This window comes from Vidua macroura, chromosome 1, assembly GCF_024509145.1.
Source record: "Vidua macroura isolate BioBank_ID:100142 chromosome 1, ASM2450914v1, whole genome shotgun sequence".
NCBI classification, from domain to species: domain Eukaryota; kingdom Metazoa; phylum Chordata; class Aves; order Passeriformes; family Viduidae; genus Vidua; species Vidua macroura.
The window spans coordinates 153,043,248-153,057,627 of NC_071571.1; the positions used below are offsets into that span (position 1 = coordinate 153,043,248).

The 14,380-nt window shown below is 52.1% G+C and overlaps 5 protein-coding genes and 1 pseudogene across 6 annotated transcripts in view; 2 read left to right on the plus strand and 4 right to left on the minus strand.

The window, feature by feature from the left end:
- LOC128819137 (feather beta keratin-like) overlaps positions 1-14,380 on the plus strand; it is a 68,953-nt gene that overhangs the window by 40,945 nt on the left and 13,628 nt on the right. Inside the window, exons 2-3 of one of the 2 annotated variants that reach the window (XM_053999093.1) lie at positions 9,914-10,062; positions 10,168-10,306. The exons of the other annotated variant lie outside the window; for it this stretch is intronic. The gene's annotated coding sequence lies outside the window, so the exon portion shown is untranslated. The remainder of the gene's footprint in view (positions 1-9,913; positions 10,063-10,167; positions 10,307-14,380) is intronic. 2 annotated transcript variants of the gene reach the window in all.
- LOC128819028 (feather beta keratin-like) overlaps positions 1-14,380 on the plus strand; it is a 93,900-nt pseudogene that overhangs the window by 39,988 nt on the left and 39,532 nt on the right.
- LOC128819101 (feather beta keratin-like) lies at positions 130-771 on the minus strand. The gene is made up of 2 exons (XM_053999050.1): positions 653-771; positions 130-466 (listed from the first exon to the last, which is right to left on the minus strand). Exons 1-2 carry the CDS (start codon positions 769-771, stop codon positions 130-132), a joined length of 456 nt encoding a protein of 151 aa, XP_053855025.1.
- Positions 3,056-3,699, minus strand: LOC128810230 (feather beta keratin-like). Its single transcript, XM_053982950.1, has 2 exons — positions 3,609-3,699; positions 3,056-3,424 (listed from the first exon to the last, which is right to left on the minus strand). The coding sequence occupies exons 1-2, from the start codon at positions 3,697-3,699 to the stop codon at positions 3,063-3,065; spliced, it is 453 nt and encodes a 150-aa protein (XP_053838925.1). The 3' UTR covers positions 3,056-3,062.
- On the minus strand, positions 6,131-6,772 carry LOC128819111 (feather beta keratin-like). Its single transcript, XM_053999062.1, has 2 exons — positions 6,654-6,772; positions 6,131-6,467 (listed from the first exon to the last, which is right to left on the minus strand). The coding sequence occupies exons 1-2, from the start codon at positions 6,770-6,772 to the stop codon at positions 6,131-6,133; spliced, it is 456 nt and encodes a 151-aa protein (XP_053855037.1).
- Positions 12,748-13,077, minus strand: LOC128819333 (feather beta keratin-like). Its single transcript, XM_053999450.1, has one exon. The coding sequence runs from the start codon at positions 13,054-13,056 to the stop codon at positions 12,748-12,750; it is 309 nt and encodes a 102-aa protein (XP_053855425.1). The 5' UTR covers positions 13,057-13,077.

The following is a 14,380-nucleotide window of genomic DNA, read 5'->3' on the forward strand; positions in this document are numbered from 1 at the left end:
AAGACCAAAGGAACAAGTGGAAGGGATTGTGTAAGGTGCAAGTAGGGCAACCATTAGCTGAGGTGCTTTGCCTGTGGGAGCTGTTGCTGGCGGATCAAATTTCCTGTGTGAGGGTGGTGCTGAGGGCCCTTAGCAGATGTAGCCATAGCCCCTTCTGCCATAGCAGCCCAGGCCTCCCAGGCCATAGCCAAGGCCAAAGCCAAATCCACCAGAGATGGGCTGTCCCTGGGCACTGAGTTCAGTGCCCAGAGCAGCCGAGGAGGTGGATCCGACGGCGGTGTTCTGGGGGAAGGAGGTCATGATGGGTCCTGGCAGGGTGACCAGCACAGGGGAAGGGTTGATGATGACGCTGGAGTTCTGGCATTGCAGGGCACAGGGCTCGTTGCAGCTGTTGGCCAGCGGGGTGGGTCCGCAGGGTTGGCAGAGATTGTTGCAGGCCATGGCTGTGATGTGAAGGTTGCCTGGAAGAGAGGGGGGTGACGCAGGGCAGAGACATGGTGAAACAAGGGGCAAAATGTCAGAAGGGGAAGGGAGCATGGAGGCTGTTGTGGGGTTGTGGGGAGATGTGAGGGCTGCTGAGGCTGGGGCTGAGCATGCTGGAAGAGAGGGTGCAGGGTTGCAGGAGGAGGAGGGTCAGGGGCTTGAGGCTCACCTGGTTGTCTGCTGGAGGAGAAAGCGTGAGGAGAAGTGTGTGAGGGAGTGAGGCTCTTGTCTGGCTTTTATGCTGGTTCTGGAGGGGCGGGACAGTCTTGTCCCATGGCCTTGGGGCATTTTGCAGGGAGCTTCCTCTGCTTACCCCGCTTGATGAGTCACGAGGTGGAGATTGATTTCCTTCCCACAACTCTGCAGTGTCATGACCCTCTTTTGAGACCATGTCCATCTGACCTGGACAGCAGCTTTTAAGTGATAGTTGGTATTTGGGAGCATTAGCAAGGAAGATGTGTGTCAGAGAAACCAGAATAAACAAGAAAAGTCTAGGAGAAATACTGTTGTCATCAGTGAGGTTATTTTGTGGCACTTGAGTGATTCAATTTGTGGGTATTCTGTGAAGAGCGGCCCCATGCCACCACAGCCATGTCAGGCTGCTGTGGCCTTTGCAGCTGTGCTGTGCATGAGGAGCTGCCCCTTCCATCGTGGTCATTCCTCCTTTCAAGTCTGAGTGTTTGAAACCAAAGGCTGGTATTGATGGTGTGTGTCAAAGGGGACTGAAGAGATGACTGATACTTTGTAGAGCTGGGGTGTCATCTGTGAGGTCACCCATTGGAGCTCATGGTTTTGGGTTTGTGGTTGTGTTGTAAAGAGGGGTCTGAAACTATCGCAGGTGTGTCAGGCTGATCTGGGCTTTGTCTCTGTTTAGCTGTGAGCACCTGGACTCTTCCATTCCATTCACCCCTTCCTCTCCCTACCTCCATCTCTCCAAGCCTGTCTACATGCCTGCCTTCTCATGTGGGTGATGGCAAAGTGATTTCTGTGATTTAGGGAGGCCTCCCATGCTCACCACAGTTTTGTGTTGGTTCATCCATAGCGCTCATTTTACCTGGGCCCAGGAAGGTCACTGTGGGGTCACAGAGCTGGGCTATATGCATGGAAAGGGAATGTGGTGAAGGATAAGGAGAACAAGACACATGAGGGGCAGGTGAAGGAACTGTGGGTGTTTAGTTTGAGGGGCTGAGCTCAGCGGTTGTTATTCAGTTGCGCAGAGTCCAGAAGGAGTAAGGTCTCAAGGGAAGGAATTCAAGAGTTGTATCCATGAGGCCAGCCCTGTTCAACCTCCTCAAAAAGGACGTGGGCTGTGGGAGGGTTGTCCCCTCAGCAAGTTGGCAGCCCATGGAGTGGCTGAGGCATCACTTGGTTGTGCCACCAGTCAGAGGGAACTGGAGACTGAGGGTTGAAGGCATCTCCTGAAGTTCCACAGGGGAAAATGTGAAATTATGCCTCTGGGCAGGGTGGTAATGGGCCCCAGGTCATGCCGGGGGCTGAGAGGCTGGGTAGGAGCCTTGGAGAGCAGGATGCTGTGGTGCTGGTGGAGAACAAAGGGACCACAAGGTCTCAATCAAGCCTCACTTAAAAGGGTGTCACCAGTGTTCAAGATAGGTTTCATAAAATTGTTGGAGGAAGTCCATAGGCTCAGTGAAGTGAGTCCAGTTCAGGGCCAGAGAGATTCTCAAGGGGCTGGAGGATGTTTCGTAGAGGAGAGGCTGAGAAAGCTGTGACTCTCAGGAGACAAGGATGGATGAGGGTGCTATCAGAGTGTGCAAATTCCTGCTGGCAGGGAATGAAGTGAAGGAGCCTGGCTGTTCTCAGCAGTGCACGTGTCAAGGACAGATGCACAAGGGCAAAGGGAAAAGAGATGGAAATCTTTGGTCAAATAAGGGAAGCATTTTTCGAAGCGAGGGTGATCTGCGACTGGAAGAGGTGGTGGAGTGTCTGTGCTGGGTGATCCAAATCTGAGCTGCCCATGGTGCTGGAAATCGGGCTCTTGCTGACTCTGCTTGAGCAGGGCAGTTGAAGCACTTCCGCTCCAGAGTTTGTGCCTAAGTGGATGTGATATAGTTTCCCCTCTTTGCTGGAAAGGCTTGTGATTCCTGCTGGGAAGAGACTTTGTCAGGTGTGTGCTGGCATGGAGAGACTTAACCAGAAGCATTGATGAGCTGGAAAGCATTGATGTTTCAGTGCCTTTGGTGTAGAAAGCGATGGCTTTGGGTCCTGTTTTGGAAGGTCCTCCCTCAACCAATTTTCCCCTACCATTCTTGGTTGTTGCTGGTGTGGACATATTTCTTAAAAAATGCATTGAGCCATTTTCCATCAAAGCCAAAAGCCTGTTTATTTCTGGCGCTGTGCTGGGTAAGCACGTGAGGCAGAATTCAAAAAGAAGAGGAGGCGTGTAAGGCTTTGATGCACACAGAAGTTTATTGAGGCAAAAGAATGATGAGGGAGGATGAAGAAACTGAGAAGAGCTGGTCTGATGTGCAAAGCTGGCTACCACCAGCCGAGGTGCTTTGCTTGCCGGAGCTGTTGCCAGAGGCCAGAGCTGGTGGTGTCAGGGCTGGTGCCGAAGGCCCTTAGCAGATGTAGCCGCCCCTTCTGCCATAGCAGCCCAGGCCTCCCAGGCCGTAGCCAAGGCCAAAGCCAAATCCACCAGAGACGGGCTGTCCCTGGGCACTGAGCTCACTGCCCAGAGCAGCCGAGGAGGTGGATCCGACGGCGGTGTTCTGGGGGAAGGAGGTCATGATGGGTCCTGGCAGGGTGACCAGCACAGGGGAAGGGTTGATGATGACGCTGGAGTTCTGGCATTGCAGGGCACAGGGCTCATTGCAGCTGTTGGCCAGCGGGGTGGGTCCGCAGGGCTGGCAGAGGTTGTTGCAGGCCATGGCTGTGATGTGGATGGTGCCTGGAAGAGAAGGGATGAGACAGGGCAGAGTTGTGGGGGTGTGAGGGGCAGTGATGCAGGAGGGTGATGGAGTGTGGAGGCTGTTGTGGGGCTGTGGGGAGGTGTGAGGGCTGCGGAGGCTGGGGCTGAGCCTGATGGAAGTGAAGGGCCCAGAGTGCAGGAGGAGGAGGGTCAAGGGCTTGAGACTCACCTGTTGTTGGCAGGAGCGGAAGGTGTCAGGAGAAGTGTGTGAGGAAGAGTGCCTCTTGGCTGGCTTTTATGCTGGTTCTGGATGGGCGGGACAGTCTTGTCCCATGGCCTTGGGGCATTTTGCATGCAGCACCTCTTTCCTGACCCATTGTGGTGAATGATGTGTTGGGAATTGTTTTCTTTGCCACATTTCTGCAATTCCATATCCTGGTCTTGAATCTGTGTCTCCATCTGACCTTGGCGGCAGCTTTTAAATGCGAGTAATAAAGAGCAAAATTTGATGATGATGTTGATGTTTTTCAGGGAGGGCTGACACCATGACCAAAGCTTTGGACAGTGAGGCGTCATCCATGAAGTCACTCCACAACACTGGTGTGCTGTGGTTTGTGGTTGTCTTTTGAAGACGGACCCTGTTCCCTCCCCTGTCTGTTAGGATGGTCTGGGATATACAGGTGTACTTGGGGTGACAGATCTGGACTTTTCATCATGTTTTCTGATTCCCCACCTTGGCTCCATGTCTCTATGCCTCTCCTTTCCTCTTGGAGATGGGAAGGTGATCCCTGTGATTTCGGGAGGTCTCCCATGCTCCCCAAAGTCTTGTGTTGGTTCATCCATAGCGCTCATCTTACCTGGGCCCAGAATGGTCACACTGTGGGGTCACAGACCTGGACTCTTAGAAATGGAAAGGGAAAAGAAGTGAAGGACAAAGAGAACATGACACATGAGGAGCAGGTGAAGGAACTGGGGATGTTCAATTTTCAGAGAAAGGTTGTCCTTCTTGCCCTCTGGAGCTACCTGGAAGAACATAATTTGACATTAGTCTTGTCTTCCTTTTATTCAGCCATCAGCGAAGAGGGAATGGAGTCAATTTGCTGCAAGGTAGATTGAGTTTGGAATTAGGGGAAATTTCTTCACATGAAGAGATTTCAGGCCCTGTACATGACTGCCCAGGACAGTTGAATAGTCACCATTTGTGAATGGATTTAGAAGCCCTGGAGATTTGGACTTTGGGAAGTTTCATGGTGGCCTTAGAAGTGATGGAGGAACAGTTGGACTTGATGCCATTTTACATGTAAGTCTTCTACACATGGAACATTTCTGAGATTGGTGGCATTCACAGATTAGTTTTGCAGTTGGACTGAATGTGAAGAGTCTTTTCCAGCTGAAGGGATTCCATGGGTGTTGGGGGCAGCTGAGCAAGGGAGGAGAGGATAGATGGGAGCAGCAGCAGGTGAGGGGTGAGCCAGGCCTTGGTGGTCTTGAGCTGTGGCAAGTGCCGATGGGTGAGGCCACTTGGAGGATTTCCCTTGAGGAAATGGTGCTTGGCTGAGCTGTGTGTCTGCTCTGTGCCAGTGACTCAGCCTGGGCATGAGGGGAGAGCTGTGGCTGCTGTTAAAGTCAACCCTTTTGTGAAGCCTTTGGTGCTCCTTCCCATTCTCGACTCCCGGGTTGCCTGAGGGTGCAGTGAGTGGCCAGAGAGTGGCTGAGAGGCTGGCCCAGAGGCTGGGGATCAGTGGCGTGAAGTCCAGATGGAGTCAAATCTCAAGGGAAGCAAGTCGAGAGCTGCATCCATGAGGCCAACCCTATTCAAGATCCTCAGCAACAATGGGGGCTGTGGACCGTGAAAGAAGGCGAGTAGACGACCAGCAAGGTCCTGGAAGGGTGGAGAAGGTTTCCTAGAGGAGAGCTGAGAGAGCTGGGATTCCCAGGGGCCAAGGATGGATGGGGGTGTCATGAGTGTGTATGAATCCCTGATGGCAAAGAATGAATCCAGGGAGCCCGGTTGTTCTCAGCAGTGAAGGAGAAAGAGGTTTGCAAATGAAACTGGATGCAATTCAATGGGCAAAGAAGGCAAGAAGTTTTCGTTGTGAGAGTGGTCAGAAAGTATAAGAGGTGATGGGATCTCCCATCAACATCTCTGTTGTTCTGGGAGATCCAAAACTGAGCTGTCCATTGTGCTGGAAATCCGGCTCTTGCTGACTCTGCTTGATCAGTGGGGTGGAAGCACTTGCAATCCAGAGCTTGTGCCCAAGTGAATGATGTTATTTCTTATTTTGTGGTGGAGATTCAAGTGTCTTGCTGGGAAGAGATTTTGTCAAGTGTGTGCTGGCATGGCGTGAGACTTCCAGTTTTATGCTCAGGAGGGGATTGGGCCAAATGCTTTGATGTATCAGGGAATGGGCTTGTGTCGTGTTTTAGAAGGTGGCCCCTGCTCAGTCCCTGCTTCCCATAACAGACTTGGTGGTTCCTGGTGGTGACCGATTTGCTAAGAAAGGTTTTGTTCCCCTTTTCCATCCACCCCAATGGCCAGTTCATTGCACAAAATGTGCCGGAAGAGGGTGGGAGAGTATTGGAATTAAAAACAAAGAGAGTCATCTGAGGCTTTGATGCAAGAGAACTTTATTGAAGCAAAAGATTGAAAAGACCAAAGGAACAAGTGGAAGGGATTGTGTAAGGTGCAAGTAGGGCAACCATTAGCTGAGGTGCTTTGCCTGTGGGAGCTGTTGCTGGCGGATCAAATTTCCTGTGTGAGGGTGGTGCTGAGGGCCCTTAGCAGATGTAGCCATAGCCCCTTCTGCCATAGCAGCCCAGGCCTCCCAGGCCATAGCCAAGGCCAAAGCCAAATCCACCAGAGATGGGCTGTCCCTGGGCACTGAGTTCAGTGCCCAGAGCAGCCGAGGAGGTGGATCCGACGGCGGTGTTCTGGGGGAAGGAGGTCATGATGGGTCCTGGCAGGGTGACCAGCACAGGGGAAGGGTTGATGATGACGCTGGAGTTCTGGCATTGCAGGGCACAGGGCTCGTTGCAGCTGTTGGCCAGCGGGGTGGGTCCGCAGGGTTGGCAGAGATTGTTGCAGGCCATGGCTGTGATGTGAAGGTTGCCTGGAAGAGAGGGGGGTGACGCAGGGCAGAGACATGGTGAAACAAGGGGCAAAATGTCAGAAGGGGAAGGGAGCATGGAGGCTGTTGTGGGGTTGTGGGGAGATGTGAGGGCTGCTGAGGCTGGGGCTGAGCATGCTGGAAGAGAGGGTGCAGGGTTGCAGGAGGAGGAGGGTCAGGGGCTTGAGGCTCACCTGGTTGTCTGCTGGAGGAGAAAGCGTGAGGAGAAGTGTGTGAGGGAGTGAGGCTCTTGTCTGGCTTTTATGCTGGTTCTGGAGGGGCGGGACAGTCTTGTCCCATGGCCTTGGGGCATTTTGCAGGGAGCTTCCTCTGCTTACCCCGCTTGATGAGTCACGAGGTGGAGATTGATTTCCTTCCCACAACTCTGCAGTGTCATGACCCTCTTTTGAGACCATGTCCATCTGACCTGGACAGCAGCTTTTAAGTGATAGTTGGTATTTGGGAGCATTAGCAAGGAAGATGTGTGTCAGAGAAACCAGAATAAACAAGAAAAGTCTAGGAGAAATACTGTTGTCATCAGTGAGGTTATTTTGTGGCACTTGAGTGATTCAATTTGTGGGTATTCTGTGAAGAGCGGCCCCATGCCACCACAGCCATGTCAGGCTGCTGTGGCCTTTGCAGCTGTGCTGTGCATGAGGAGCTGCCCCTTCCATCGTGGTCATTCCTCCTTTCAAGTCTGAGTGTTTGAAACCAAAGGCTGGTATTGATGGTGTGTGTCAAAGGGGACTGAAGAGATGACTGATACTTTGTAGAGCTGGGGTGTCATCTGTGAGGTCACCCATTGGAGCTCATGGTTTTGGGTTTGTGGTTGTGTTGTAAAGAGGGGTCTGAAACTATCGCAGGTGTGTCAGGCTGATCTGGGCTTTGTCTCTGTTTAGCTGTGAGCACCTGGACTCTTCCATTCCATTCACCCCTTCCTCTCCCTACCTCCATCTCTCCAAGCTTGTCTACATGCCTGCCTTCTCATGTGGGTGATGGCAAAGTGATTTCTGTGATTTAGGGAGGCCTCCCATGCTCACTGCAGTTTTGTATTGGTTCATCCATAGCGCTCATTTTACCTGGGTCCAGGAAGGTCACTGTGGGGTCACAGAGCTGGGCTATATGCATGGAAAGGGAATGTGGTGAAGGATAAGGAGAACAAGACACATGAGGGGCAGGTGAAGGAACTGTGGGTGTTTAGTTTGAGGGGCTGAGCTCAGCGGTTGTTATTCAGTTGCGCGGAGTCCAGAAGGAGTAAGGTCTCAAGGGAAGTAGGTCAAGAGTTGTATCCATGAGGCCAGCCCTGTTCAACCTCCTCAAAAAGGACGTGGGCTGTGGGAGGGTTGTCCCCTCAGCAAGTTGGCAGCCCATGGAGTGGCTGAGGCATCACTTGGTTGTGCCACCAGTCAGAGGGAACTGGAGACTGAGGGTTGAAGGCATCTCCTGAAGTTCCACAGGGGAAAATGTGAAATTATGCCTCTGGGCAGGGTGGTAATGGGCCCCAGGTCATGCCGGGGGCTGAGAGGCTGGGTAGGAGCCTTGGAGAGCAGGATGCTGTGGTGCTGGTGGAGAACAAAGGGACCACAAGGTCTCAATCAAGCCTCACTTAAAAGGGTGTCACCAGTGTTCAAGATATGTTTCATAAAATTGTTGGAGGAAGTCCATAGGCTCAGTGAAGTGAGTCCAGTTCAGGGCCAGAGAGATTCTTAAGGGGCTGGAGGATGTTTTGTAGAAGAGAGGCTGAGAAAGCTGGGACTCTCAGGAGACAAAGCAGGACAGGCATGCTATCAGAGTGTGCAAATTCCTGCTGGCAGGGAATGAAGTGAAGGAGCCTGGCTGTTCTCAGCAGTGCACGTGTCAAGGACAGATGCACAAGGGCAAAAGGGAAAAGAGGTGGGATTCCTTGGGCAAAGAAAGGAAGAATTTTTCAATGTCAGGGTGGTCACAGATGGGAAGAGGTGGTGGAGTGTCTGTGCTGGGTGAGCCAAATCTGAGCTGCCCATGGTGCTGGAAATAGGGCTCTTGCTGACTCTGCTTGAGCAGGGCAGTTGAAGCACTTCCGCTCCAGAGTTTGTGCCTAAGTGGATGTGATATAGTTTCCCCTCTTTGCTGGAAAGGCTTGTGATTCCTACTGGGAAGAGACTTTGTCAGGTGTGTACTGGCATGGAGAGACTTAACCAGAAGCATTGATGAGCTGGAGAGCATTGATGTGTCTGTACCTTTGGTGTAGAAAGCGATGGCTTTGGGTCCTGGTTTGGAACGTCCTCCCTCAACCAGTTTTCCCCTACCATTCTTGGTTGTTTCTGGTGTGCACGTATTTCCTAAAAAATGTATTGTCCCCTTTTCCATCTACACCAATGGCCTGTTTATTTCTGGCGCTGTGCTGGGTAAGCATGTGAGGCAGAATTCAAAAAGAAGAGGAGGCGTGTAAGGCTTTGATGCACACAGAAGTTTATTGAGGCAAAAGAATGATGAGGGAAGATGAAGAAACTGAGAAGAGCTGGTCTGATGTGCAAAGCTGGCTACCACCAGCCGAGGTGCTTTCCTTGCCGGAGCTGTTGCCAGAGGCCAGAGCTGGTGGTGTCAGGGCTGGTGCCGAAGGCCCTTAGCAGATGTAGCCATAGCCCCTTCTGCCATAGCAGCCCAGGCCTCCCAGGCCAAAGCCAAATCCACGGCCGTAGCCAAAGCCAAAGCCACCAAATCCACCAGAGACGGGCTGTCCCTGCACACTGAGTTCAGTGCCCAGAGCAGCCGAGGAGGTGGATCCGACAGCGGTGTTCTGGGGGAAGGAGGTCATGATGGGTCCTGGCAGGGTGACCAGCACAGGGGAAGGGTTGATGATGACGCTGGAGTTCTGGCATTGCAGGGCACAGGGCTCGTTGCAGCTGTTGGCCAGCGGGGTGGGTCCGCAGGGTCGGCAGAGGGTGTTGCAGGCCATGGCTGTGGTGTGGAGATTGCCTGGAAGAGAGGGGGTGTGAGGCAGGGCAGGGGTGTAGGAATGTTAGGAGTGATGATGCAGGAGGGTGAGGGAGTGTGGAGGCTGTTGTGGGGCTGTGGGGAGGCGTGAGGATTTTGGAGGCTGGGGCTGTGCATGCTGTTAGAGGGACTCAGGGTTGCAGGAGCAGGAGGGTCAGGGGCTTGAGACTCACCTGATTGTCTGCAGGACCAGGAGGAGAAGGCGTGAGGAGAAGTGTGTGAGGGAGAGTGGCTTTGCACTGGCTTTTATGCTGGTCCTGAATGGGTGGGGTAACCCTTCCCTTGTCCCTGGGGCATTTTGGAGCCTGCAGGTCTTGTCTGGCCCAGCCTGCTGAGTCATGAGGTGGGGAGTGTTTTCCTTCCCAAAACTCTGGAATTCCATGTCCTGTTCTTGGGTCTGTCTACATCTGTCCTTGGCGGCAGCTTTAATGTGTGAGTTTAAGAGACCAAAGTTTGGTGGTGATGATGTTTTTCAAAGAGGGCTGAAGTAATGACCAAAGCTTTGGGCAGTCGGCTGTCATCAGTGAGGTCACCGTGAGTGCTGTGCTTTGTTGGTGTCTTGAGAAGAGGTGCATCATCCCCCCACAGCCACACCAAGCTGGTCTGGGCTTTGCAGCTCTTCTGGAGGTGAGCAGCATCCCCTCCCATTACATTCTCTCCCTCCCTACCATGTTTCAAACTTTCTAAACCTGTCTGTATGCCATGATTTATTTACTGGAAATGAATGGGCAGGCTACCCCATTTAGGTGTTTAGGGCTGCCTCCTGTGCTCCCCGAAGTCTTGTGTTGGTTCATCATAGCTGGTGAAAGATAAGAAGAACAAGATGTGAGGAGCAGTTGAAGGAACTGGAGATGTTGAATTTTCAGAAAAAGTGAGTAACCTTGTTACTCTCCAGAGACACCTGAATGGAAATCATAACATCTGTTTTGCCTGGTGCAGCTGTGCAAGTGATGGGGAGGTGGAGAGTGTTTTCCTTCCAGCAACTGTACAACTCCATGTCCTGTCCTTGAGTCGGTGTCCATCTGATCTAGGCAGCAACTTTTAAGTAAGAGTTGGTATTTGGGAAGATTTGCTTGGAAGGCGTGTGTCAGGGAAGCCAGAATATCCAGCAAAACCTAGGAATAATATGGGTGTCATCAGTGAAGTCATTTTGTGGCACCTGTGTGGTTTAGTTTGTGGGTGTTTTGTGAAGGGGAGCCCTCTTCACCCTGCCAGGCTGCTCTGGGCTTTGCAGCTGTGCTGGGCATTCGCACCAGCCCCTTGCAGTGCATTTACTCCCTGTGACTTTCCTAATGGCTTTCCAGGGACCTTGTTCCTGCAGACAAGGATGGGACAGTTTTTTAATTCTGTTAAGCACTGCCAAGAGCAAGTCAGACAAGAAGATAATCAGGAGACATTAGCAGTAGTTTTGGGGAGCAAAATCCTATTTTAGTGACCTCTGTATTACCTACAGAGAAGAGCAGCTAACTGGGGATTATGAGAGACACGGCTGGTGTTAACCTCACACTTTTCACAGTTTTTACTGTGTCTCCTTGTCCTAGGGTGGCTGTATGATGCCTTTATCCCCAATCGTCTGCCCTGTTTATGTTGAAGTCTTGTTCCAAGAGTGAAAGGAGGAGGGAAGAAGCTCAGGGTTTGTTTTCAAAAAACTCACTCCCTCCTCCACATTCCTGCTCCGGGACGGTGTTGTCTGCGGACGGACGGACAGCGAGACAGAGCTCTCCTTTGCTTTTTTCTAGTTAGTTTTAGCTAGCTGAGGCAGAGAAGTTCCCTGGACTGTGGTTTTTTTCCCTTTCTCTGGACCTGCTCTGGACTGAACACCAGAAGAGCATCAGCAGCTCACATCTGTGGCCCAGCGGGCCGGGCCTGGGCCGCGGCATTGCCAGCGCCGGAAGGACTGGTCAGAGACTGAGTGAGCTGAGCTGCAGCCGGGGGGGGATTTGCTCTGAATGTGTCTCTCTTGGAGTGGCAAGAAGTCTTATTGTTTAATATTGTCTAAGTTCTCTTGTGTAATAAACAGGTTTTTTCCACTTTTTTCCTCCAGAGGTATTTTCTCCCAAACCGGCTGGGGGGAGGGGCCAATTGAATCTGCTTTCCTAAAAGAACCCTTTTGTGGGGGGGAGGGGAATTCTTTCCCCAGACTTGCCCTGAACCAGGACACTCCTACAGCATCATCCCAGATAATCCCAGAATGGACAGGTTGTGTAAATGGTCAGTGAATTCGACTGCTAGATTTATATCATATCTAATATTCTAGGCAAGATCTGAAGTCCAGGTGAAGCCAAGTCTCAAGAGACATAGGTCAAGAGTTGTATCCATGGAGCCAGTACTGTTCAACATCTTCACCATTTAGGTGGGTTGGTGTGGGCACTTCTGGGCTCCCCAGCAGAAGAACCCCATTAACATCTTGAAACAAAACCGGTACAAGGCCACCAAGATAATATAAGGGCTCTTTCACAGAGGATTGAGATACCTGGGACTCCCAGGAGACAAGGATGGACTGGGGAGTGTCATCAGTGTGTGCAAATCCCTGACGGCAGGGAATGAAGTCGAGGGAGCCTGTCTGTTCTCAGCAGTGCAGACGTGCAGGACAAGAGGGCAAGGACAAAGGGAAAACAGATTGAATTTCCTGGGCAAAGAAAGAACTTTACATTGTGGAGGTAGTCAGAGAGGGGAAGAAGTGGTGGAGTCTCTTTCCTCAGCAGTCCAAACCTGAGCTGTCCATGGTTCTGGAAATGCTGGTCTTCCTTGAGCAGGAGGGTTCCCCAGGGTTCCTGCCCAAAGTGCTGATGTTGTTTTTCTGTTTGTAGTGAGGGTTTGAGAGTCTGACTGGGAAGAGAATTTATCAAGAATGTTCTGGCATGGAGCATCTTTGCCAGAACCACGCACAGGAGAGCATGGATGTGTCAAAGCCTTTGGTGTTATCAAGTGATGGGCTTGTCTCATGTTTTGGAAATTCGTCCCTCTCCTCCCTTATATACTTTGCCAGTCATGGGAGGTACGGATGGTGACATCTTTGCTAAGAAAGTTGTTTTGCCCCTTTTCCATATACCCCAATGGCCTTTTTAACTCCTGGCACTGTGCTGGGTAAGGAGGTGAGACCACAGGGATTCAAAAACTAAAGGAGGCATCTCAGGTTTTGATGCAACAGAACTTTATTGAGGCAATAAAAATGAAGAGAAAGGAGAAAGAAATTGAAGGGAGCAAGTTGGCAGAGCAGGTAGGGCAAACACCAGCCAAACACCTGCTTTGCTACCAGGAGCTGATGCCAGAACCCAGAGCTGGTGGTGCCAGGGCTGGTGCTGAGGGCCCTTAGCAGATGTAGCCACCCCTTCTGCCATAGCAGCCCAGGCCTCCCAGCCCATAGCCAAGGCCAAAGCCAAATCCACCAGAGATGGGCTGTCCCTGGGCATTGAGTTCACTGCCCAGAGCAGCCGAGGAGGTGGATCCGACAGCGGTGTTCTGGGGGAAGGAGGTCATGATGGGTCCTGGCAGGGTGACCAGCACAGGGGAAGGGTTGATGATGACGCTGGAGTTCTGGCATTGCAGGGCACAGGGCTCGTTGCAGCTGTTGGCCAGCGGGGTGGGTCCGCAGGGTTGGCAGAGGGTGTTGCAGGCCATGGCTGTGGTGTGGAGGTTGCCTGGAAGAGAGGGGGGTGACACAGGGCAGGGCCATGGGGGTGAGAGGTGGGGTGATGCAGGAGGGCAAGGGAGGCAGGAGAGTGTGGAGGCTGTTGTGGGGCTATGGGGAGGCGTGAGGGCTGCTGAGGCTGGGGCTGAGCCTGCTGGAAGAGCAGGGCCACAAGAAAGGAGGGAGGCTCAGGGTCTTGAGACTCACCTGGTTGTCAGCACTGAAGCAGAAGGCGTCAGAAGTGGTGAGGGACAGAGGCACTGGGCCGGCTTTTATGCAGGTCCTGGAGGGGCGGGACAGCCTTGGCCCATGGCTTTGGGGCATTTTGCAGGCAGCAGCTCACCAGCCTGGTGAGTCATGAGGTGGGGAGTGTTTTCTTTCCCCCAACTCTGCAGTGTCATGTCCTGCTCTTGAGTCCGTGTTCATCCGACCTTGGCGGCAGCTTTAATGTGACAGTTTTTATTTTGGGAGGATTTGCATTTCAGATGTGTGTCGAGAATGCAGAATAGACAACAATAGTTTAGAGGTGTCATCAGAGTCCTCACCCTGTTGCTCTTGTGTGGTTCGGTTTGTGGGTGTGTTGTGGAAAGGGGCCCCATTCCATTACAGCCCTGTCAGGATGGTCTGGTCTTTGCAGCTGTGCCATGAGTGAGGAGCTGACCTTTCCATCATGGTCATCCTTCCTCACATCACCACCTGGCCAGCAGACCTGTCTTTTGGACTTGCCTTTCTCCTTGGTTCTGCTCCAGCTTTGCCACCCTGATGTTACAATGGTTCTTCTGTGGTGTGACACATCCTAGGAACAGCTGCTGAGGGAACTGGAGAACAAGATTTTGAGTCATGGTTTTAGGAACTGCAGATTTTTAGCTGCAGACAAGGCAGCCAAAGGAGAAATTGTCTCCCTTTCTTCAGCTCTCTGAAAGGAATTTTTTAAAAATACTATTATTGTTCTTTCCTCCCTTTTAGCAAGTGATGGGAAAAGTGGAAAAGGCCTCAAGTTACTAAACCTTGAGTTGACAATGGTTGTGGGCAGCCTTGTTGAACTGTCCTTCCTTGAGCAGGTTGGGTTGAACTCCAGGATCTCCTACACAGAGAGTGATGGAACAAAGGGAAATGTCTTCCCACTCCCAGAGGGTAGAATTAGATGGGATATTGTGAAGAAATTCTTCCCTGTGTGGGTGATGAGGGCCGGGCACAGGTTGCCCAGAGAAGCTGTGACTTCCCCAACCCTGGTAATGATCAAGGCCAGGTTGGCCAGGGCTTCGAGCAACCTGGGATAGTGGAAGGTGTCTTTGTCCACTGCAGGGGTTTGGA